Here is a 24,568-nt window from a genome sequence, read left to right as displayed (position 1 = left end):
GGTTCAGAATATAAAAAATATTAGAAAGTAAATATAATGTCAAACTTTCAATAAATATATATTTAATTATAATAATAATTTTAAATAAAAATTATAATAATAACAAAACATTTTTTTCCTTATATTTTTTCATGTTTTTTTTGGCTACTTACAGCTGACTCTAAGTTTGAGAGAGAGAAAAGCAAAGATGTCTGCTCCCACATAAGAGAGAGAAAGGAGGTCTACGAGTATAGCATGATTGGTATTCAAATAGCAGATTACAGGTAAAGATACAGGTTCAAATCATGTTAGTTGCAGTGTCAAAGTTTTACTTTTCTGTGAAATGATTCCTTATGAGCACCACTATGTCTCATGTCTAGGGGGCATTTAAAGTGAGAATTCACCATTTGCAGCCAAGAGAGACAGAAGGGGAGAGAAAAGAAAGGGCGCACAGACGGCATGAGAGAGAGAGAGAGAGAAAAGCAGAGGAAGCAGAGAAGAGAAAGGGCGCGCCTTCCACATGCACGTGGCGCGCCCCTGCGGTCCTGGTCCACGAGTCGGCCCCGTGGATCGGGTCCAGCATAGAATTTTCCAATTTTTTAGCCTCTGGCCCTCCACACCACGGAGCCATCGACACTTGTGTCTTCCTCGTCTTCTTTTGTTCTTCACTTCTTCGTATTCTTCCATTCTTCGTCCATCGTCCATCTTCTTCGCCTCTTGGGTGTGCAACTTGCCGCGTCAACCCATAACCCCCACAGCTCGTCATCGTCGCCCACCATCGTCTTCTTCGTCTCTCCCCTCTGCGACTTGTTGCCGTCGATCCACTCCCCTTACTATTCGCCAGCAACCAACTCAAACAGACGAGTCTTTCCTCTGCAATTCATCTTCTTTGTCCCGCTTCAACTTTTAGGTGAGTCTGTAATTTTATTCATCTTCTTCGTCCAGCTTCAACCTTTAGCCTTCGTCTTCTTCCTCTAGGACTTGTCTTCTTTGTTCGCCTATTCAATTAATCAAATTTTTTGGCCTATTCAATTTATTCGATATGTGTATAAATTCGGTAGACTCTATTTGGTTTTTTACATCAATCCAGTCTACTTAGAGGTTGTTTCATTTATTGCAAGCTTAATCTTGAATTATCGTTCTTGCGCGGTCCTCACTATTCGTGCCCTCAATTTTAGCAGGTGAACTAAATCGAAGGCGAGTCTTTGACCCTTACCTAAATCGAATATTAAACTCACGACTTACTAGAATTAACTTACTAGAATTAACTTCAGCGTATTACTTGTTCACTACTTGACTTATGTTCTGAAAATAATTTCAAGATTAATCTTTATTTTTCTTTCTCATTTAAAAAGAAAAAAATTTTAATGATGAAATAACATTATTGGTGGTGGTTAATGTGTACATTGCAACACCCGTGTCTTCACATTCTTAATTAGGTCTACCTAGTTATTTCTAAAATTATGGAGTTAAAAATTTTATTTTCAACTAGCCTACACTTAGATTAGAATATTGCACAATATATGTTAACCTCGAATCAAACAACACATATCCTCAAATCTAAGGTTTATACAAAGCCTTCGAGACTATTCTATTTTTGTGTTAAGTTTGTCAAAAATATTTTATTTTAATGAAAAACTAACTTGTTTTTAGATTAATAATTGTCTTATAGCAACCTCTTCAGACGTAATAAATTTTGTTTTATTCCACCATTGATAATGAATCAATTTTTTATTCATCATTTCGCATTCCCTATATATTTAATCGATAACTTGTTTCAATAAGTAAAACCATCAAGAACTTGTCAACAAATAACAAATTTAGAACCGAGGCTGAGTGAGACTGAACTTAAATAGACTGCCTAACATATATACATATAATTTAGTAGATAAAACTAAACTAATGTAATAAAACCAAATTCGTTATTAATATTTCATACCTTTTGTAAGTACCTTACTTTCTTTGTCTTCTTCACTTGAATAATAATTTAAAATTTAATCTTTGGCCCGTACTCCACGTAAAGATTTTGTCAACGAAGTAACTTGTTTGTGATCTTGGTCATAATTGTAAGCAAAATATTATTTATATATTTTTGTTGATACTTCATTAGTTAATTACCAATATATCCCTTACTTAATTTAATGTATATTTATAAGATTGTAAATATATATTAAATGAGGGGCATATTAGTAATTGAATAATAAGATGACAACAAAAAATGTCAACAAGGATATACAAGTAGCATTTTTTTAAGTGTAATGTTTGTTTAATGTTATTGTTTTAAAGAAATTTATTCATATGTATAATTTATTATATTTAATTTTAATATAACTATAATTCAAACACAATCAATTAACTACTAAAACATAGAATTATAATTAATTAGCATTACTATCCCAAAAACCAAATTTAATTATACTTAAATATTTGCTAATATGAGAGAAAAAAAAATAAAAGATAGAAAATTGTCCGCCAAAATCACGTACCAAACAGGGCCTTAGTCAGCTCCCTCGCTATATTACTTCAACACGTTTGTAGTTACTCTTCTGCCATTTGCTTCTCCATTGAAGACTCTCCCATCGCCGGAGATCCCCTGAGAGCGACCGAACGACGTCTTCTCTGTAGGTTTCCGGCGACTTAGGGCTTGAATGGCGTCGGAACAAGTAGTAGGTATGGCGAAGAAATGGCTATGTGGACTATCGTCTATCTGGCGGTGGATTGACGATGGATAGTGGAATTAGGCCCATGATTGCGCTTTCTTCAGCATCTGCAAATCTCCGGTCGCAGGCGGACTCACCCTAGGAGTTTCGGTTCGTACTCTCCTCTCTCGAATCTCGTTTTCAATTTCGCTGCCATGCAGTGGAACATACATTTCGATCGTTACTTGCTCTTCTTATGGAATCGTTCGTTCGTACTGATTCAATATTTATGTTTGAATGATCATATAATTGAGACTTAATGGAGTGCTGGATCATGTTACTTATGCTTTTTAGAAGCTTAAAATTGTGTACATATGCGTACATGATAAGTTAGTTGAAGCTTAATTGAAGTGTTATTCTATTTCGTTTAGTTTACTACCGTCTTGTTTTCGTTTGCTTCTCTCATTTTGTACTGTCTGTTGGAACGGAGCATATTTATAGTTGCTGGTTACTATGTTTTAGACATCCCTGTGTCTGAATTGCTAGCTTTAAGCCCTCTGTGAGACACCAGCTTCCGTATTTTATTGTGTTTTATAGCGTTGAACTCGTGCTATTCAGACGTGCATTCAGTACCTCGTTAGTTAAGTAATTGTTGCATTTTTCTGGATTGAAGTATAAAGGGAAATGATTTTTTTGCCAACACTGAGGTGTTGACTAGGGCTGCCAAGGGGAGAAATGCATTTCTCCCATTTCTCCCCTAAGCAGCCCACGTCAACACCTCGGTGTCGTCAGCAAGCCAAGGGAGAAATGGTCATTTTCACCCCTTGGAAGCCAAAGTCAACACGTTGGTGTTGGCAAAAATATCAGGGTTCAAGTAAAAATAGCTGAAGTCCAGCATCAGTTTTTTAAAATTTGACAATAAAAATGCTGGATTGGTTTGGGAATTTACAACAGGAGGCCATTTACATTTGCTTCAATATGCACATTTCAACCATTTTGTGAAAGCAACTGAGGCCATTAGATATTTATACACATGCACAGCGCCTTATACTTGCCATTTCTTACAGAAGAACTTCAATCCACTGACTCAAGGAGTTTAGCAAGGATTCCAACAAGATAAAGTTTGAATTGTAATGGCAGATGTGGTAAGGAAAATGAATGAGAGGGTGGCGTTCATGGTTGTCAATCTAGCAAGGATTTGAAGATAACTGGAGAAGGGATTATAGGTCCAGTGTCATGATTTCTTCAGCATCTGTATGTCTCTCACTGCCAGCAGCATCACTAAGAAGTGTTGGTTCTTGCTCACTCTTCTTGACTTCCGTTTTCATTTTCACTGCAATTCAATGGATGATGCATTTCAAATTTTTCTCAATCTGCTCCTTGAAATTGTACTGTCTCAAAGTTTAACTTAGAGTCATCATACAGTTGCAGTTGTGTTGCTCAGTTTTTGAATTGATATTTGTTGAAGTGATGTATCATGTTACTGTTGTTCTCCGTAGACATAAAAATTATGGAAATATGCAACCAATGTATTCTATATTGATTATTAGGTGTTATTAATTTGTAATCTTCAATGTTCACCTTCAAGGTTTATCAAATATGCACATTCACTGGTAATTGAATAGTTATTGTATTGCTGGTATTTTGTTTTATCAAATTAATGTTTAATTTTTGTTTTGTTTCTATCTTTGTTCTCTTGGTTGCTTTGACAATGCTGAACTATATAATTGTGAGCCACTTTGCCTCGATGTTCATGTACTAAAATTGGGAACTTCAGGCGCTTTTAGCTTCAAAGGCACAAGTTCTATTCTGTATTGAGCTTGAGCTATGCAGGCATGAAAATAAATACCTTACAGGTGAAGTTATGTGTTGCATTTTCTGATTAAAAGCTTAACAACATACTGGATTGGTTGGGAAATTTAGCATAGGAGCGCCTACATGATTGCTTCACAAAATACATTTCAGTCTTTGGTTTTCACTTTTCAGTAAATACTTGGAGCGGAAATTGATGAGTTGACATAAATTTAGGTTATGCTCCCTGGTTTCTTTTCTTTGTCCTCAAAAGCCAGTTGATGCCCAAAAACAAAAACATGTTTTAAGTTTCAATGCTGTGCAGAAATCACTGTCATACTAAACATAAAAGGCTGCTTTATGTTTGCTAGATGCTTGCTAATTCTACAGATTTACTTACCTCTTCATAAAGCAGTCCTTCACATAAAAACTGGTGAATATATTCAATGTCATACCAACTAGGTTATCATTCAATTGCTGGTTAAAGTAGGAGGCGTGACGGATTCTAGTGTAGGTGCTGGTGCACAGTCATAGGTTTGTGTTTTATGTTGGACTGGCTGATCTGATTTGATAATCCTGTTCAAATTTTACAGGTGGTGAAAGATAAATGCTTGTTGCATTTTTAACTTTTCATGTATGCCTAGGGGATATGAGTACAGAAAATAATCAGCCTAGTTAATTACAATTAATTTTTGATTCGTTTCTCTTTCAAATGGGGATTTATTTCCATTTTAGAACTTCTAGTAGTCATGCCGTTCATTTTTCTCCAAAGCACTTGAAGAGTTAAAAATCAAATTTTGAGTTTGAGCAATTGTTGCTAAATGGAGCTTTCTCCAAAATGAATGTAAAGAGATTGGAGTACTAAATCTGACAGAACCTTGGAAAGTTCAGAATTAAATTTGTTGAGCATGATGAATTAGGTCTTATTAAATGATCCAAAAAAGATGTATTCATTAAATTATGTGCTGGAACTTGAGTATCATCGCTTGCATCAATTCTCATAAGATGTAGGCCCTTGTGATTCTAATAGATGATGCCAAACAATACTCATATGAAATGATATGTTGAGACACAAGGGACTGACTTATTTTTCAGAGTGTAGACTCTGGCTTGACTTCCAAATTTTTGAAAATGTTATTATTTTTCTAAAAAAAAACAAAATGTGCTCATTTCAAGTAGCTTCTGGTTGGCATGAGATTATCACTCTGTGGAGTGGGGTTTGTTTTTCTTTCTACTAAGGTAAGATGGCTGTGATTTACAATATAATGAAGAATGCACATTAACTGGGAACCATGCATAATTTTTAACAAGAACCATATAAACCTCTATTCAAATAACTGCATTTGGTCTATCTACATTTCAATTAAAGTTAGCCGACCTCACATGGTGAGATTAAGGCTTGATATATTGTTGTGCATATGAATTAAAGTAGTGCAGGCATGTTTTGTTTTTCTGCCATTAGCTCTCGCAGAGATGATGACCTCACTCCTCTATGCCTTGGAACTGGAAATATGCTGGAATCATTACCATGTTGCAATTTACCCACTGGACATGGGATGAGAGAGGCTCACTGTGCAGGTAATGTTTTGAGATAGCATCTATATATGCAATTTGTTCAGTGTAGGTCTGGTCCTGCCCCTTTAGAGTGCAGGCTATACAAAAGCCGGATGGGTTACTTATTAAAAGGTCTGTAGGATGTGGCTAATAAAAGGGAGGGGGGGAAGAAGATTAGGAATTGATGGCTATAATATTTATACTGACCAGAGTCAATGCTCTTTCCACAGTTTTCTATGAAGAAGATCCCTGTGCTTCAAACAAAGGATGTGTTCCTTCCATAATGGAATTTGTAGGTAACACCTTGTTGGTCTGCAATTATTTTTCTGAGGTTGAAAGTTTAAGGGCCATTTAAACACAGTTATGAGTTTTTTTATTGTATGTTTTCTGTTTTATTTTCAATTTTCAAGTTCATTTTTCATTGTCATTTACAGAAAATGAAAAATTAACATGTCGTTTGACAACTTTGTTTTTTGGTTCTGTATTTTATTTTTTTTATCTCTGTTTTTTCTCCTCGCCCTCATCGCCAGTGAGCAGAGGAGTCACCGGCATGATTGCCATAGCCTCCCACATAGTTTCTCAAGATCTGGGAATTGTTTGACTCCCAGAAGGCTTCATTGCACCAGAAAACTAGTAATTTTTGGTTCTTCTTCGTGCAAACAAGTCAAAGAGGACAATTGTTTGACTCCCAGAAGGCTTCATTGCACCAGAAAACTAGTAATTTTTGGTTCTTCTTCGTGCAAACAAGTCAAAGAGGACCGTCGATTGACAGTTGGCTGCAAACAGTGAAGGGGAATATGCTTCCATTCTCAAAGAACAAAAATTTCTGGTCTGCTTCTTTGCTGTGACTGCAGCAAGTGGCAGTGTGCTAGGGATTTATTTATTTTGTTTACAGATTTACTTATCTTGTTTTGCTTTGGTTCTTTGCTGGGAGTTGCTGGAGTAGGGTTTCCAGTGACTGATGATGGTCACCAAGAATTCCTCCAGTGATTTTCAGGCAACCCAAGGTCACCGACTGAGAGGACAGGAGGGAGGGAAAAAAATGAAAAGGAAATGAAAATTGTAAAAACATTTTTGGGTTGGAAGTGACAATAACTGACCATGGGAACGAACTAACTGCCATACAGGAAAAATACAACCATACAAAGAATGAAAAATCTGAGAAATTGCAACATTGATGGCACACACAGACAAATGATATGCAAATGGAGATGGATTCATTGCAATTTCAGAACACTAAATCAGAGTCAGAGAATGAGATAAAGGCTCAGGAGATACTGCAATACTTTATTCAGATAGAGAATTTGCAAGAGGAGTTAGCCTGCAAAACCATGGATAAAAAGAGAATACTGGAGGAAAAAGAGACCCTAAAAATGTAGGTGCACTCCCTATGAAGCCAGAAGAGCAGATAGAAAATAAAAATCAGGAAACTGATTGTTTGAAAGGAGAAAATAAGGGATCGCAAGACAGGATTTCTGAGTTGGAGAGGATATTGAAAGAGAAAGGGGATGAGCTATTAACTGTCCCAAAGAAACTCGAGGATGTACTAGATGAATCCTTTACTCAAATTACAACCTTAACAATGCAGGTTAACAGTCTCCAGCAGGATTTGGATTCTGTCCAGTCTGAGAAAAGCCAAATGCAGTTGCAGATTGAGAGAGGTATTCAGGAATCTTCAGAAAACCTGACTCAAGCAGAGAATCAGAATACCGAGTTAGCACAAAAGGTTGTTGAACAGCAAAGAATGCTGAAAGAACAGGAGGATGCTTTCAACAAATTCAGCGAAAAGCACAAACAACTTGAAGTTTTGTTCCAAGAGTGCAAGGAAAACCTTGAAGCAGATGAAAGAAAGATTCCAGATATGACAGAAGAACTCTGGACTACTATTGAATCTAAAGAAAGTTAAGTTGTTGAAGTGGAAGACATAATTGAAGATCTGAAAGAGAGCTTGAAATGAAAGGAGATGAAGTAAGCACATTGATGGAAAATGTCTGGAAAATCAAAGTTAAGCACTGCCTGTCAAACCAAAAACTTCTACTGACTTAGAAGGAAGAGAGCCACAAGAGTAAAGAAGAGAAGTTGCACAAAGAACAAATGTTGCTCAAACAAAGGATCGCTATTTTGTCTGAAACAGTGGCAATCTACAAGCAAGCTCAAGTAAAGATAATGGCATACATCTCAGAGAAAGTCAAGAACACCATAACAGAATTTGACTCTCTTACCCTCAAGTGTGAAGAAGTCACTGAGCACTTTGAATCCTGCGTTTATGAAATCATAAACGAGCTTCAGGCCACAAAGAACTTGCTCGAGGCGGCAAATAGCGAGAAAGACAAATTAAAGCAGGAAGATGGACTCAGCGATGAACTGCCATTTGATCTCTAAAGAATGGTAACTTTTTCTGTTTCCTTAATGGTTACTGTTAAAATAAAAAAACAAAAAGTAGAAGATATACAGATATATATATATATACATATGAGGTGTTTTAAGAAACTCCTTACTCTATTAAATTCTCATGCAGCCGTTGGATGTTTAGTTCTCTCCCAACCCCTCTCTCCACTTATCACTTCTGTTATTAGTATCCTTTCTCCAGCATTTGTGCTTATGTGAGTTCACGGATTGAGTGTGATGTACTGTAAGACAGTCTATCACATAGTGGGGGGTGCTTCTGTAATTTTCAAAGATAAGCAGCCAACTGATTTTACATAGAGAAACAACAATATATCAAGTCTTAATCCTGCTACATGGGGTCAGGATGGGTTAGGGCATGTGATTCTAGCTCGCCAATCATCTCTATCTATGGTCATATTTGGTTTTACATGCTTACTCAAGAACAAAAATTTCATGTACTGAATATGTAATGTTGATGAGTTGGTTTTAACTTTTTCATGAACTATTATTGATGAAGGTGATTACTTTCTCTTGGTTGTTTTAGATTCAAAGATGAAATGTGTCGTGAATCTAGGGTTTAGCCTAGGGTTGGAATGACAATCGGAAGGAGCTGGTGAATAGAATCAAGAACAGAATATTTGAGAGGAAGAAATGGACAGAAATGGGAAAGATTGGGAAAGATTGTAGAGAGAAATGAGGGAGGGAAGTAGAGAGAAAATGAGAGGGAGATTGTAGAGAAATTGTAGAGAGAGAATCAAATTTCATTCATTTAATTCAAGCATATCCATCTCCTCCTACAATGGGCCTTTTTATAGGCATAGGTAGCTCCTTAACTAATTTCTAACAGCACCCATGTGCTCCTAACAAACAACCAAATATCTCCTAACAAACTAATATAAGCCTATTACAATATTATCCCTTTTATTATATCCCTATCCAATATTATCCTTCTAATCCTCCTAAGGACATGACAATTTCCCCGCCTTGAAACATGTCTTGTCCCCAAGACATGCCAAACCTTCACAGCTTCCATTATGCTCCCTTTTTCCTTTTCTTCCACAGCTTAGCTGGAGAAATTTTGAAAATATCTTTCACTGCCAATGGAAGGATCTCAGGTGACTTTGCTCTCCATGCATGGTATGAGTCTTCCCACTTCTAGTAACACCATAAGCAAACATTGTACCATTAATTCCTTGCATGGCACCACTTACAACCTGTTGGGCTGCAACATCAATTCCGGTCTTCAATCCTCCCTTCAACAAGGGTGACAAAAATTCTAATCGGCCAGCTGTAGCAACAACGAACATAATGGAATGAGACTTGTTCTTTCCAGCTAAACTCTCGACAGCAACATGGTGACACCATTTAGGATCAGCGAGACTTCCTCCTGTTGGTGCTGTCTTCGCCTTATCATTAGCTAAGGAATCCTCAGCATTATCCAACATCATAAGCAATGGAACCTTATCATTAGGAACTCCACCACCCATCCCCTTTCTTATAGAATTCTGATCTTGGACACCCTCGGTCACTTCATCAAATGCTTCCCCATTTTCCTCCTTCGACTGTTCCACTCTAAGGAATTCCTCCTTATTAAAACTTCCGTGATAATCATCAAAATATTCCATCGAAAAGTTGTAACGATAATTCTTAATAAGTATCATCGCAAACTCTTGCAGCTTCTCGCGTATCATAAGGCCAAATTCCTTACTCGTATCCTGTATCCCATTGCTTGTTCCTTTGTCCCTGTTGCTGCCAACTGCAAATGCAACCTTCTTTGGCTGCCATTGAGGCTCCATTTCAGCTGAAAATGAAGCACTCTTCTGCTGCAATTGAGGCTCCGATTGTCTCATGTGCGCACTGCTTCCCAAGGCTTCATGAGCAGGCCATCCCACTGAAAACGCAGCATCCTTCGGCTGCAATTGAGACTCTAATGGTCTCATATATGCACTGCTCCCCTTGGTTGCCTTTTCACCAACAACATACTTTGAAGACCAAGGAGCTATATACATACTGCTCTTTTTCAAACAAGTTAGCCAAAATTTTACAGCCAAAATCTACCTCTTGTTTCCTTTGCTCATAGCCTCAAGCACCAACAACCAACGAGCTGGATAAGCTGGAAGAGTCCACTTCTCACACTGCTCGCCGGAATTGAAATGGTTCAGCGATTTTCCCAAACCACGACTGCAACAGCTTGGACACAACAATGAATCAAACTGATGCTCCGCCTTCGCAGTCGAACCTTCCACTTCTCCTCCACAAGTCAAACCGGAAGCCCAGGGTCCTTCCTGTGAGTTCAATCAGTTTTGTTGCAACCTCCAGAAAATCAATTGACTCTAAAATAGCTGCTATGCCTTCGCCGAACTAAATTAATTAACTCTGTTGCTCTGAATCACTGCTGCACCTTCCATGTTTGAACTGAAGGGGCTCGCTTGCTTGGAGATTAACACCTTCCAACGCCTAACCACCTTCCAAATCTCCAGAGTCGCTGGAACACCGCCTAGCCAAGTCGCCTCCAAATCACCAACGAAAATCACTTGTTCGATGCTCCAGTCACTGGTTATAAGCTCGGTTCTCTCTGGGTCGATTCTTCTATAATGGTTGGAATCCCCTTTCAAACAAGGTGGGCAGCTCGTCTCACCCGAACGGTCAGAATTGCTTCTCGACCCAAAAATTGCAGCACCACCATGCCTTTCGATCCAGCGGCCACACCCATAGAATTTCGAACGGAATTCCCGAACAAAACTGCCATAGCCACACCTATAGGAAGCTTACCGGTCTGGGTTGTAATGGTCTGGACCGACCGCTTCGCCTCCGACGGGCTTCTGCTCGCCTTGGACGGTCGCAACACTCCCAAGTCCAAATTGCGACCTCCTAGCTGTTCGCGTCACCATATGGTCACCCACTCCACTCGTTTAACCAACCCGCGTCACTGCTGTCGCTCCCTAAGCTTGCTTGGATGGCCGAGGTCGGCTCCGTTACCATCCTTCAAAGTCACCACTAAAGTGAGTCTCGTCCTCGTCTTAAGCAACCTGACTCGCCTCCGACACTGCTACTTGACTTCGCCAAACGATGCGCAAACAGCAGGCCACGAGCTTCCGAGAATGCATTTGACGGACTCCCTCACCAATCGCGAGCGTTGTTCGTTCACAACGCTTTGCCTCACCCAGAATTGCTTCTCATCGTCTGGGTTGGGCTTGCTTGCTCATCTGGAAGTTCCAATCAACTGGAACCAAATCCACACGCCGCCAACATCCGCCTTACTGCAATCGCCAAGGAAAACCGCTCACCATAGTAGTCGCCTTCAACTGAAATCAAATCCACAGCCAAGGATTGACTGCTCTGATACCATTTGTCATGAACCTAGGGTTTAGCCTAAGGTTGGAATGACAATCGGAAGGAGCTGATGAATAGAATTAAGAACAGAATATTTGAGAGGAAGAAATGGACAGAAATGAGAAAGATTGTAGAGAGAAATGAGGGAGGGAAGTAGAGAGAAAATGAGAGGGAGATTGTAAAGAAATTGTAGAGAGAGAATCAGATTTCATTCATTTAATTCAAGCATATCCATCTTCTCCTACAATGGGCCTTTTTATAGGCATAGGTAGCTCCTTAACTAATTTCTAACAGCACCCATGTGCTCCTAACAATTAACCAAATATCTTCTAACAAACTAATATGAGCCTATTACAATATTACCCCTTTTATTATATCCCTATTCAATATTATCCTTCTAATCCTCCTAAGGAGATGACAAAATGGTGCTTTCTCATTTTCCATGTCAAGATTCCAAAATACATGCTTCATCTCTGCATACCATATGCGAGTCTAAACTTTGCTGTATATGAATTTTTGAAAGACTGGTTGACCAAATCTAGACTTGTTGAAACTCTGAGTTAGGTGTTACTACAAAGCTTGTTTGTAGGATGGCTGCTGGAACTGGTAGCCACAATGACGAGAAAGTTGCTTATCCTCCCAATTTTGTCCATTGAAGGATGCAGATGATGGGCTGGAAGATGCCGCTTCAGTTCTCAACGGTGATGGGAAGAAGCGCAGGGCACCACTTTAGTATTCTGGCAGCATTGGACGGTTCAGAAAAACAGTTTTCAGTATGAAGGTTTTGGAGCTCTGTACAAGGTCTCGATCCCCAACTCAGTGAAGGTTTGTGTTATATGTTATGATTATCATCTTTTGGCTTGCATTTTCACTATTAAAAGAGAGTTACATTCTTTAGTTCTTTAAAACAATCCTTTTAAGTCTTAGCTGGGTGGATATTCATCTATCTGTAGCTTTTAACTTTGTCTCTATAGTAGTTTTAGTTGGAAATTATAAGATTAACATTTTATTGGCAGTTACCTCAGTTCTCGAGGCATTCTTTAATTGGTAGCTCTAATTTATGACCGTAATTATAACATTTAAAATTTTATTGCAATTGCCACTCTGTTTGACTCACCTCATGCAGGTGTTGACATCATTCTTGAAGTAAATTTCTGTGTGCGCGCGTGCTCGCGCGCGGGTGCGAGAGAGAGATGGTAAATTCTGGCCACCTTTCCTATTAAGTGTCTTTTTCTTCCTTTTTCCTTTTTTTTATTTATTATTCAGACTGTTTTGAGGAAGCTTGGAAACATAGCCTGTTCTTATCCAGTCATATACCTGCATAGGTTAGTTTATAACTATTTAGTTAGGGCATTCTTGGAGTTGAGATGAGGGTATCTGATTGAAAACACAGAAAATGTTTATTTGTTTGACTTTCTCCTATTTTTCCCAAAAAAAGAAAAGGATTAGAGAAGATAATTCTAGTCACTTTTTTCCATTAATCTTCATAAAAGATTGGCACAAATTGTGTTATAGTCGAGGTCTAATTTATGATATGCTAAACTTATTAGTGACACAAATTTTGTTTAGAAATCAATCTTGTGTCTAAATTAAGTAACTTCGAACTCGTTTGACAGAACTTTTAATTTTTTATTTTGGACTTTAATTTTTTTTGTTTAATTTTTTGTGTTAAGTTTTCATTTTTATGTTAAGAAAAATAGAACTAAACATGTTGAACAACTATGGTTTGTTTTGAGTTCTTGCTTCCATATTTATATAATTTTTTTAATTTTTCCACACTAGTCATTCCTGCCCCCATTGCATTTCCAAAAGACCATGGGAGTCAAATGAGGGTTTACCAATGACCACCACTTTTTGGCGATTTGTTAAGGGTGAATGAGTAGAAGAAGGTGGGGGGGGGGGGGGGGGGGGGGGGGGGAAGAGATGAAAGACAAAATAAAAATTGTGAAAGCACATCTTTCTTATTTTCAAAATTTTTGAATATGAAAATGATTGACTAAATGCCATTTTATGTTTTCTTTTTCAAAATAGTGAAAATAAAAACTAGATTGAGAACAGTATTTCCCTTAATTGTTAATATTGTATTAGATAAGTTATTGAATATGTTATTGATACAATAAAATACTAATATTGGGGATTACTAAGGTACCATTTTGGATTTATAATAATATAATCATATAAATTATAAAATATATAAATAGAATAAAATTTTCAATTAAAAAATAACATATCCTAACATAAACATACATAACCTACAAAATTACAATTATGCCAAAATAACCAATTTAATATAACCTAATTTAGTTGAAAATTGGAGAAAAGCCAACCCTATGTAAAAGTGTAATATAGTAAATTGTAAAAATTGAAAAAAAAAATGAAATTTAAAAAATCAAATCTAATTTTGGGGAGTACAAGAGGTACCCTGTATCTATTGATTTTGGCTGATAAGACCCAACAGTAATTTGCTCATAAAAAAAAGTGTTTTGTCTTTTGCTAGGAGAGTATGATACATGCCAATTGATATGGTATCGATAATTATAGCCTTCTCAAATGGGTCTTTAGAGACTGTAGGGTTGTATTTTTCTTCATTTCCTTTGTTTTGGAAACCAAAAACAATGATAAGAACTGAAACTTTGAAAACACAATTGTTTCCAAATAACTTTCATATCCATAAATGCATCAATTTCTGGAACTAGAGAAAATATTTGGTTGTTTTCTGAAATTTGGGTGTTTTGAAACAAACATTTCTTTGGTCCCAAAATTTGGAAACCTCATAACCAACTGGGCCATTTGAAATTTCCAGAAATGGCCTTTGCATATCAATGGGCCTACTAAAGAAAGCAACACTTAACATTTCCCACAGAGTTTAAAATTAAGACAATAAATTATTTGACTTTTACGGTTCATAATTTGATGAAAATTGTGAATTTGAATACCGCCCAACCAGCACCTAGAAGGAGTCCGATAAATAGTGACTACTCTCTGTCTTATTTTGGATAAACAAACCAATCAAATGTAATACTCACAAGCAAACCAAAAAAGAAGAAAGAAAAAAAAAATTCAGAATGAGACATAATGAAAAGAAAATCAATTACGGCCGAGTTCATGTTGCGATTGGCCTTCTGCCAGACATCTTTGAGAGAATTTCCTTGAGATAGTCGCATCGGCTTCGGTGATAGTCGATCCATATACAGAGCTGCCTGATGGCCTCCCTCTTCTCCTCTCCGATGCCCAAAATGCCTGCGTCCTTCTCGTTCATCCTCTTCTCCAAGTCCGCCATCTTCTCTTCAAGATGTCTTACGGCTTTCATTAAATTATGCTTTTCCTCTTCAGCTTTCTGCAGCTTTACCTGTAACTCTTCTACTTTCACTGTCAGGACTGATTCTCGTTCTTTCTTGTGTTGCAGGCTCTCCACCAGGTTGCTGACCTCCTGCTTCAATTGTTCTTTCTCGCCATTTGCCCCCTTGAACCAGCTCTTTGTGGCCTGAAGGTCGTTCATGATTTCATAAACACGGGATTCAAAGTGCCCGTAGTCTTCTTCAAACTTGAGGGTAAGAGCATCAATCCCTGTCATGGTGTTCTTGACTTTCTCTGAGATGTCTGTCATGACCTTCTCTTGAGCTCGCTTGTAGATTGCCACTGCTTCAGACAAAATAGCGATCCTTTGTCCGAGCAACCTTTGTTCTTCCTGTAACTTATCTTCTTTACTCTTGTGGCTCTCTTCCTTCTCGGTCAGTAGCTGCTCAGTTACCCGAAGTTTTTGGTACGACAGGCGGTGCTTTACTTCAATTGTCCGGACATTTTCCATCAACGTGCTTACTTCGTCTGCTTTCATTTCGAGCTCTCTTCTCAGATCTTCAATTGTGTCATCCAGTTCAAGAGCTTTACTTTCTTCAGATTCAATAGTAGTCCGGAGTTTTTCCGTCATATCTTGAATCTTCCTTTCAGCCGCTTCAAGGTTTTCCCTGCATTCTTGAAATGAAGCTTCAAGTTGTTTGTGCTCTTCGCTGAATTTGTTGAAAGCATCCTCCTGTTCTTTCAGCATTCTTTGCAGATCCGCAACCTTTTGTGCTAACTCAATCTTCTGATTTTCTGTTTGAGTCAGGTTTTCTGAAGATTCTTGAATACCTCTCTCAATCTGCAACTGCATTTGTCCTTTCTCAGACTGGACGGAATCCAACTCCTGCTGTAGACTGTTAACCTGCATTGTTAAGGCCGTAATTTGAGTAGAGGATTCATTCAGTATATCCTCAAGTTTCTTTCGGAGAGTTAGCAACTCATCCCCGCTCTCTTTCAATACCCTCTCCATCTCAGAAATTCTGACTTGCAATCCCTCATTTTCTCCTTTCAAACTATCAGTTTCCTGGTTTTTATTTTCTATCTGCTCTTCTAGTTTGCCTTTCTGGTCGACTAGGGAGTTCACCTGCACTTCAAGCTCATTCACCTGCACTTTTAGCCTCTCTTTTTCTTCTATCATTTTCTTTTCGTCCATGGTCTTGCTGGCTAACTCCTCTTTCAGATTCTCTATCTGAGTAAGGTGTTGTGCCATTTCCTGACCCTTTATCTCATTCTCTGACTCCAATTTAATTTTCTGAGATTGCAATGAATCCACCTCCATTTGCGTATTATTGATCTGTGCCGTCAAAGTTGCAATTTTCTCAGACATTTCAGTATTTGCAAGGTCATATTTTTCGAGTAGTGCAGCTAGTTCGCTCCCCTGGCCAGTTAATGTTGTTTCCAACCCAAAAATTCTTTCTTCCAGCTTCTGTTTTTCTGCTAACAGCTGATCAACCTCATGGTTTTTACCTCTTAGCTGCTCTTCCAAATTGCTTTTCTGGACTCCTAAGGAATCCAACTCTTGTTCTAGGTCCTTTACCCGTGTGATTAAACCTTCCTTCTCCTCAAGCATCTTATGTTCATCCGAGTTCTTGTTTGCCAACTCTCCTTTCAAAGTTTCTATCTGGACAAGGTACAGCGACATCTCTTGAGATTTCTTCTCCAGTGTAGATTCAAGATCAGTTTTCTGTCCGGTTAGCGACTCTAGCTCCTCCTGCTTTTGGTTGACCTTGCCAATTAAGTCATTTACTTGAGCTGATGCTTCATTACTTTCGTGTGCCATTTGCCGTTCCAATTCACTTTTCTGAGTCCGCAAGGATTCCACATCCAATTTCAGATTGCTGATCTGAGTCTTCATATCCTCTATTTGAGACAATGAATCTCTCTCCTTGTCTTCCAGTTTCTTTACCAGGGTGGAAAGTTCATCATCCTTCTGTTTTTCCATCTCTCTGTGTTGGGTGTGCAAAGTTTCTATCTGGACAAGGTACTGTGACATCTCTAGAGATTTCTTCTCCAGTGTAGATTCAAGATCAGTTTTCTGTCCGGTTAGCGACTCTAGCTCCTCCTGCTTTTGGTTGACCTTGCCAATTAAGTCATTTACTTGTGCTGATGCTTCATTACTTTCGTGTGCCATTTGCTGTTCCAATTCACTTTTCTGAGTCCGCAAGGATTCCACATCCAATTTCAGATTGCTGATCTGAGTCTTCATATCCTCTATTTGAGACAATGAATCTCTCTCCTTGTCTTCCAGTTTCTTTACCAGGGTGGAAAGTTCATCATCCTTCTGTTTTTCCATCTCTCTGTGTTGGGTGTGCAAAGTTTCTATCTGGACAAGGTACTGTGACATCTCTAGAGATTTCTTCTCCAGTGTAGATTCAAGATCAGTTTTCTGTCCAGGTTAGCGACTCTAGCTCCTCCTGCTTTTGGTTGACCTTGCCAATTAAGTCATTTACTTGTGCTGATGCTTCATTACTTTCGTGTGCCATTTTCTGTTCCAATTCACTTTTCTGAGTCCGCAAGGATTCCACATCCAATTTCAGATTGCTGATCTGAGTCTTCATATCCTCTATTTGAGACAATGAATCTCTCTCCTTGTCTTCCAGTTTCTTTACCAGGGTGGAAAGTTCATCATCCTTCTGTTTTTCCATCACTCTGTGTTGGGTGTGCAAAGAATCCAACTGAAGCTCCAATCCCCTCATTTGCGTTGACGTTTCTGTCTTATAAGTCTCATGCATCTCACCGTGTCCTGCAAGTTCCCTCTCTCTCTCACCCAATTCCTCTCTCAACTGGCTGGATTCAGTCACAAGTTCTTTTATTTTTTCCTGTGCCCTTGTAATCTCGTCTGAAAGCTCAACAATTTTCGAGGATAGAGACACATTCTGTTCCTCAGTAGCTTTCTGTGCTTGGATTAAATTTGTGACGTCCAGTTTCGAAGATTCCAGTTGCTCCTTCGTTGTGGAGAGTATTCCTTTAACATCTTCTATTTGAGACAATGAATCTCTCTCCTTGTCTTCAAGTTTCTTTACCAGGGTTGAAAGTTCATCATCTTTCTGTTTTTCCATTTCTCTGTGCTGGGTGTGCAAAGAACCCAACTGGAGCTCCAACCCTCTCATTTGCGTTGACGTTTCTGTCTTATAAGCCTCGTGCATCTCACCGTGTCCTGCAAGTTCCCTCTCTCTCTCACCCAATTCCTCTCTCAACTGGCTGGATTCAGCCACAAGTTCTTTTATTTTTTCCTGTGCCCTTGTAATCTCATCTGAAAGCTCAACAATTTTCGAGGATAGAGACTCATTCTGTTGCTCAGTAGCTTTCTGTGCTTGGATTAAATTTGCGACATCCAGTTTCGAAGATTCAAGTTGCTCCTTTGTTTTGGAGAGTATTCCTTTAACATCTTCGAGTTCCTGCCGCAGTGTTGTTTTCTCATTATTCAACATATTAGTCATGACCTTCAATTCTTCGATAATTTTCTCCCCCTCTTCAATCCTATTCATTGTTGTCTCCTTCTCTATCATCAGATCAGTTCTTTCTCTTATTATCTCTTCCATTTTCTGATTCTGTTCAGCTGCTAATATATCAGCGCCCTCCAATCTTTGATTTAGGTCCCTAATCTCAAGCAAAAGCTTTGATTTCTCAATATCCAATGTATCAGAATTAGTCTTTAAAGCCCCGATCATCTTCTCTGCTTCTTGGATTTTGTTCAACGCTGTCTGGTATTCCAAATATAAAGTTTCCTTTTCTTCTGTAGTCGATGTCAATTTCTTCTTCAAGTCGGCCACTTCTAGGGATGCAATTTCAAGTTCGTCCTTAATGTCACCTGCTGCCTTCTGAAACTCATTTTCCACTTTTCCATTTTTACTGCCCTTTCCCTTGGAAGAATAATCTGAATCTGAGTCTGAGCTGGAAGAAGAAGGCGGCTCATTTTCGTGTTTGCCATGAACTTTTTTCCTTAACTCTCCAGTTAGATGATCATAGCGTGCATAGAGAGACTGGTATTGTTTGTGGAAATCCTCTATCAATTCCAAGAGCGGCTCCTTCTTCAAGTTTCCTACTGCATTTCCAACTTTCTCATCCTCGTCTTCATCTTTGATAAGCTTCACTATCTTTTCAACTTTATCCTCTACTTCTGCAATCCACATGAAATTTCAATGTTCATATCAACTCTACTTAAAGATCCATGCTTCTAAAACATGTGATGAACACAAAGATGCCACCACTCAGGATTCCATTTAAACAGGAAATGCTGGGAAATTTTGGTATTTTTGAGTAAGAGGGTAGAACCTAAACTACTGCACAATATTCACTTCCGTTTCTGTTTTTTCCAAAACTGACTTTGTGGCATCAACTAACGATGTTCATTCAGACAGTTGGTTTTTCTTCGTGCATTATTTCGAGCACCTAAAGAAACAAGAGTCGTCACTTCACTTTTAACCCAAGCTACGAGCCCTGCTTAGGAACAGTTTGGCTATAACAAAGCATGATGAACTTTAGACTCACAACTAAAAGGAAATCGGATATAGTGAGATGGCTAAAATACAGGTCCATTTCGTTTTAGGTTGTGCTAAGTCACAATGATCTTTACTCTTTAAAGAAAACTCATCTTGCTATGTTGAAGGTTTGTGCCCAGAGAGAAGAATGTACCTGTTTTAGTTCCTTTCAACTCTTCTTCCTTTCCGGGGTCTATGTGGCTTCCGAATAATGACTTAATTGACTCTCTCCAGCGATGCTTTGTCATATTAATCCACCAATTTGGCCTTTTCTTGTCAGCGAATTCACCTCCAGTTGTGCATCAGGACAAGGTCATCCCTACCTCCATATTATTGTCTCCAACCCTATAAGCAATCAGGATTTGACATATCAAACACCATAAAGCATTAGCCCAGATCTGAGTAAATTGGCTTTGAAATGCAAATCTGCTCGTTTAGAACATTGCGAAGTCCTACAAAATAACAATAGGAAATAAAAACACAGCTGGGTGGGCCAAAAATAGCAGATGCTGGCGCTCATTACTGTTGCAAATTTCAGCTAGAAACCAATGCAGTTGGATATATATATATATATATATTTAGAATTGAATTGGATTGAACTGCTATGCTAAATACGTATAGTATCACTGCAGTAAATCCTCATCAGCCTACAACATTAAATATAGATGAAATTGAAATATCATATGTAAGTTTAGTGTTCGGTTTTTTTTTTTCTTCAGGATAGTGGTGTATTGTAAAGACCCCCAAAGTGAAGGACTACACAGAAATAAAAATATAAAAAATACAAGGATTCAGACACCATTGAAACTAGCTATTTTTTAGTAATTTTGTTTTGCCTTTTCCCTTGGAACAAGTTAGAAGCTTTTGGTCCTTATTCTTGCTTAAATAACGCAAACTATTTCGATCAGAAACAGCCCAAAAGGCTAAGAAAACAAATGATTTTTTTTACTATAATGAATAAATATAATGTTTTTCTATGTTTACATTTGTATACAACTCTTATTTAAGATATAAAATTCCTTAGAATCATGGTACTACGAAAATGATCGACAAAAGCTTATTTTTCTTTAAAGAGTTATCAAACATTATCATAGCTGTTTTCAAATCAATTATTTTTTACTGTTTTTTTCAAATAAATTTGAAAACAATTGATGAGTAATGGGTCCTTCGTATTATTTCACACAAACTTGAATATTTGTAACCGCTTGTACAGCATGAAGGCTTTTAGGAAGAAATAAAACAACTTATCATCCCAAGTTTCAGTAGGTCCAAGTAGGAGAAGCCAAAATTAAATCCTTACCACTAGCAAAAGAAATTCAAATAAATGAACAAATTCCACTACCATTAAAATCAGTAGCAACATAAAAGAGCTGCAAAAGCAGACACTGACCATGAACTATGGTAATATTTTCATGCTTCGTATCACCAAATTTTTTAATTTGCACTAAATAGTTACGCCTGTTATGGAAAGTTTAACCGCCTGTTAGGTGTAGTAATGGTGGTCCTAACTAGAACTTCCTTTGCCATTCATGAGAAGAGCTGCAAAATGTTTCTCAGATAAAAAAAATTGGAAATTTGTGCATCTAATTTCATAACCCTTGGCCGATTATATCTACAGCACCCTCAAAAAATAATAATAATAATAATTAGCTAGCATATGAAAAGTGGGCATACAAATAAACAATAAGATTTACTCGTAGCCTCTGATAACTGACCATTAGATCCTTAATTCATTTTGGTTCTGCCCTATGGCCATCGTTAAACAGTCTCCAGCAGCATGAAATGTTTAATTAGAACAACCATCATGAGCTGGATGTTGGGCCTTCCACGTGCTTCCTTCCTGCTCCATAAGCTGGTTTCCAAGAGCTTCTGATTGCAAACTTTTTTGCCTATTTCGGTTTTTCTTTTTTAATTAGTTCAAGTCTTCACAACTTTTTCCAACACAAAAGACAAGTATCAAACAGGGCATCCCCGGCCCACTCATAGCTGAAAACTGCATGCATCAATAATCATCTCTCTCTCTCTCTCACTCACTCACTCGGACCACTCGTCACAAATTGAAAAAGAACACCCAGAAAACCGTAAAGAGAAATAGAGATTATTAATATTTTTCTTGATTATATCAAATTGATGCATCTAAAGATATTTCCAAGCAAAGCCTAATGCTATAATTATATAATTCATTGGATCCATAAAATTAAGTAAATGAATTATTATAGCAAAAACTGTTACTGTGGCTGTAAATATCTCTTTACTGTATTATTCTATTTAAAATTTATTTAAAAAAATCTATAGAAATAAAAATATCAATTATCAAACCTCAATCATTTTTAATGAGTGGCCAAATTCGAACCCCTAAAAGACAGCTAGATTTCAAATAAAAGTGATCTGTATGACCTCTTAATAGTCTTATTTCACTGAGAGGTCACGCAAGTGGCGTGTCATAATTTCAAATTTCAAATTTCAAAATTTTCACAAATTCAGAAAAAAAACATTCCCCCCAATAAATGATTAAACAGATTAATGCATTTCCGAATTTCTTATTTCACGCGAAACAGCAGAATCGGAACATCCGACAACTCCACCGAGATCTGAAAATTATCCCGATGGCAGACAGCTCAGCTGATCGATCAAGATTTTGAAAAGGAATTACGATTTCCTCGTTCATTGCAGGATTCTAAAAATAGGAAAAATCTTTGACAGACAGGAGCTTCGTCGGGAATCACATCGATTGTATCGAGAGAAAAAGCAACGAACAATCCATCAATGAAAACAGAATCGATCTCGTCTACGAGAGGCGAGAGCTTGATCTAATGGATTCAGACGAACCAGACATGGAAGGAGAAGTTACGGATTCAATATCACTAAAATAGGAATTTCTATTTTCTACTAACGGAGCCGGTTCGGAATTTTAGAAAATCAAATTCAGTTTCGTTCCAGCTCCGGACCTAAGTTCTTCGAGAGGAACATCAACAAAGACATCAGAATCTCTGAAATATCAAGAAAACACCAACCGTTCAATCAGAAAAATCTACTCGAACTAAACCGACTCCAACCTTCAAAAAAAAAAAAAACACCAATTGAAGCTTTATTAGCCAAAAAATCAATCAAAGTTCAGCTTAAACCGAACTTCAAACCTAACTCCGTCATCAGACAGATCAGACTCCCAGAAACACACGGAAAAACAACCAGAACTCGAAGAGCAACCGAATTCCAACCGTAAACTAATAAAACCGAATTCCAACCCTAAACTAATAAAACCACAGTAAAAATTGAGCACATAATCACAATCAGCATGTACATCTGTACATACATACATATATACATATATTATACATACTTCAAAGAGTTAATCAACAAACGGCTTACCTGATACACAGAGGTGCATAGTTCCCGAAGTCTCTGAAATCGAGATGTAAATTGAGAGAGAGAGAGAGAGAGTTGTGAGCTTTAACAAGCAGAGAGTGATCTGATGGATAGAATAGAAAATGGATTAAGTTATGCAAATGAAGCGATTGATGAAACTGGGGAAGCAGTTTTGTCTGCTACAAAGAGCGTAAAAGCGATGTGTCCCGCATTTGCAGCTTCAATCTTGAGGAGGTGGAACGCGAGGGAGGATGGAATCTTTGGAGTTTCTGCCTACCAAAGACCCCTCCTACTTCCACTTTATTACGGAAATACCATGGCTCTGTTCCTTCCTGCTTAAAGCCCGTAAATTCCGTCAATTTCTCGTCAAATCATTACACAATTATTATTCGTCTGCCTCAAGCCAGCTTTCTTACGAGAAATTATTATTTTTAATTTATAAATATTTTTATATTATTATTTGTAAATTTACTTTTATTGATTTTTTTTAAAACAAGGGTTTGAATCTTCGACTTAAATAATCTCATGAGAGTTCATGTACGAAGTCTTTCACATGTAAATTATCGCTAATGACTAGAGGTGTCATCGAGCACACGAGGTATTTTATTTTAATATCATAAGCAGAGCGTATAAAATTATTGGTATAATATTTTTTATTCATATAGTATGCAAAATATTTTTTGGTTTGGTATAATGTTTTTTATTTGGAAAATAAGCAAAAATTATTGGTTACCTCTATTTACTTTAATTTGAATTTTTTAATATTTTCTATCTTATTTTAAATTTTATTTTGAGCTCCTACCCTTTTGCAGCCCGTAACCACATTGTCGAAAAATTATTAGGAACAAAGAATTGTTGCGATGGCAAGGATATGGGAGAGAAATAAAACAAGAGTGAGATCATCAATAACAAAAATTTGTTGACGGTGGAAAAGATAAGGAAGAGAACTAAAAGAAATATTGTTAGTAAAGAAAAGTGTTAGCGGTGGAAAAGATATGGAAGGGAAAATGAGAGATGAGATTGTCAACACAATAGAGAATTGTTCGGTAGGAAAAATATAGAAGAAAAAATGAAAGGTAAGATTGCTGACACAATGGAGAATTGTTAAGTAAAAAAGATATAGAAAAGAAAAAGATAAAATTGTCAACGATAAAGAATCATTGTCGATAGCGAGAAAGATATGGGAAAGAATTAATTAAACAAGAGATTGTCAATGACAAATAATTATTATTGGTGAAAAAATTATGCGAGAGACAATAAGAATATATAAAGAGATAAATAAAGTTAAATATTTTTTTTATTTTTTAGTAATTTTGGAATTAAATTAATAAAAAAACTACTTTACCTCATTTTTCAATTTTTTATTATTGTTTGCATGTCCAAGCAAAGAGACCTTCTATTAGCTATTTGAAAAATTCCTATTAAGAAATATTTAAGATAATAATATTAATTTTTCCATCTTTAAATCCCATCAACTTTTTAAAAAAACGATCACTCATACAATCAAAAAATTCTAGGCTAAAAGCCCGCATAGGCAGCCCAATTAGTCAAGAAGAGGGGCACAAAGTGCCTTCCGTGATAAATCTTGGACCAAGACCAAGGATCGAGTCTCGCAAGCGACAGTGTGGGGTACCTCTCTCCAAAGTGAGGGGGCTCCTTATGCGCAATGAGCCTGGGTCTAGCCACTGCGTCCGGCTG

General features: G+C 37.5%; 1 protein-coding gene and 1 long non-coding RNA gene across 9 annotated transcripts; one reads left to right on the top strand and one right to left on the bottom strand.

Annotated features, from left to right (window-relative positions):
• The first annotated feature begins 703 nt into the window (after positions 1-703).
• LOC127813781 (uncharacterized) lies at positions 704-13,545 on the top strand. 5 transcript variants are annotated; one of them, XR_008026190.1, is made up of 5 exons: positions 704-2,789; positions 3,686-5,987; positions 6,194-8,351; positions 12,343-12,509; positions 12,832-13,545. It is a non-coding gene; the product is annotated as an uncharacterized LOC127813781 (long non-coding RNA). The 5 variants fall into 5 exon arrangements; XR_008026189.1 differs by having other exon boundaries at positions 12,811-13,545; XR_008026192.1 differs by lacking the exon at positions 12,832-13,545 and having other exon boundaries at positions 6,194-6,255; positions 6,494-8,351; positions 12,343-12,791.
• Positions 13,546-14,651: 1,106 nt separating this feature from the next.
• On the bottom strand, positions 14,652-23,107 carry LOC127813019 (COP1-interactive protein 1). 4 transcript variants are annotated; one of them, XM_052353691.1, is made up of 5 exons: positions 22,874-23,107; positions 19,659-19,849; positions 17,453-19,143; positions 17,005-17,100; positions 14,652-16,653 (listed from the first exon to the last, which is right to left on the bottom strand). In XM_052353691.1, exons 2-5 carry the CDS (start codon positions 19,750-19,752, stop codon positions 14,788-14,790), a joined length of 3,747 nt encoding a protein of 1,248 aa, XP_052209651.1. In that variant the 5' UTR covers positions 19,753-19,849; positions 22,874-23,107; the 3' UTR covers positions 14,652-14,787. The 4 variants fall into 4 exon arrangements, with proteins under 4 accessions (XP_052209651.1, XP_052209649.1, XP_052209648.1 ...); XM_052353689.1 differs by adding an exon at positions 21,220-21,393 and having other exon boundaries at positions 14,652-17,100; positions 22,874-23,106; XM_052353688.1 differs by having other exon boundaries at positions 14,652-17,100; positions 22,874-23,106.
• Between the last annotated feature and the right edge of the window lie 1,461 nt (positions 23,108-24,568).

Source organism: Diospyros lotus, chromosome 11, assembly GCF_014633365.1.
Source record: "Diospyros lotus cultivar Yz01 chromosome 11, ASM1463336v1, whole genome shotgun sequence".
In the NCBI taxonomy this organism is placed as follows: domain Eukaryota; kingdom Viridiplantae; phylum Streptophyta; class Magnoliopsida; order Ericales; family Ebenaceae; genus Diospyros; species Diospyros lotus.
This window is presented reverse-complemented; position numbering and strand designations above follow the sequence as displayed.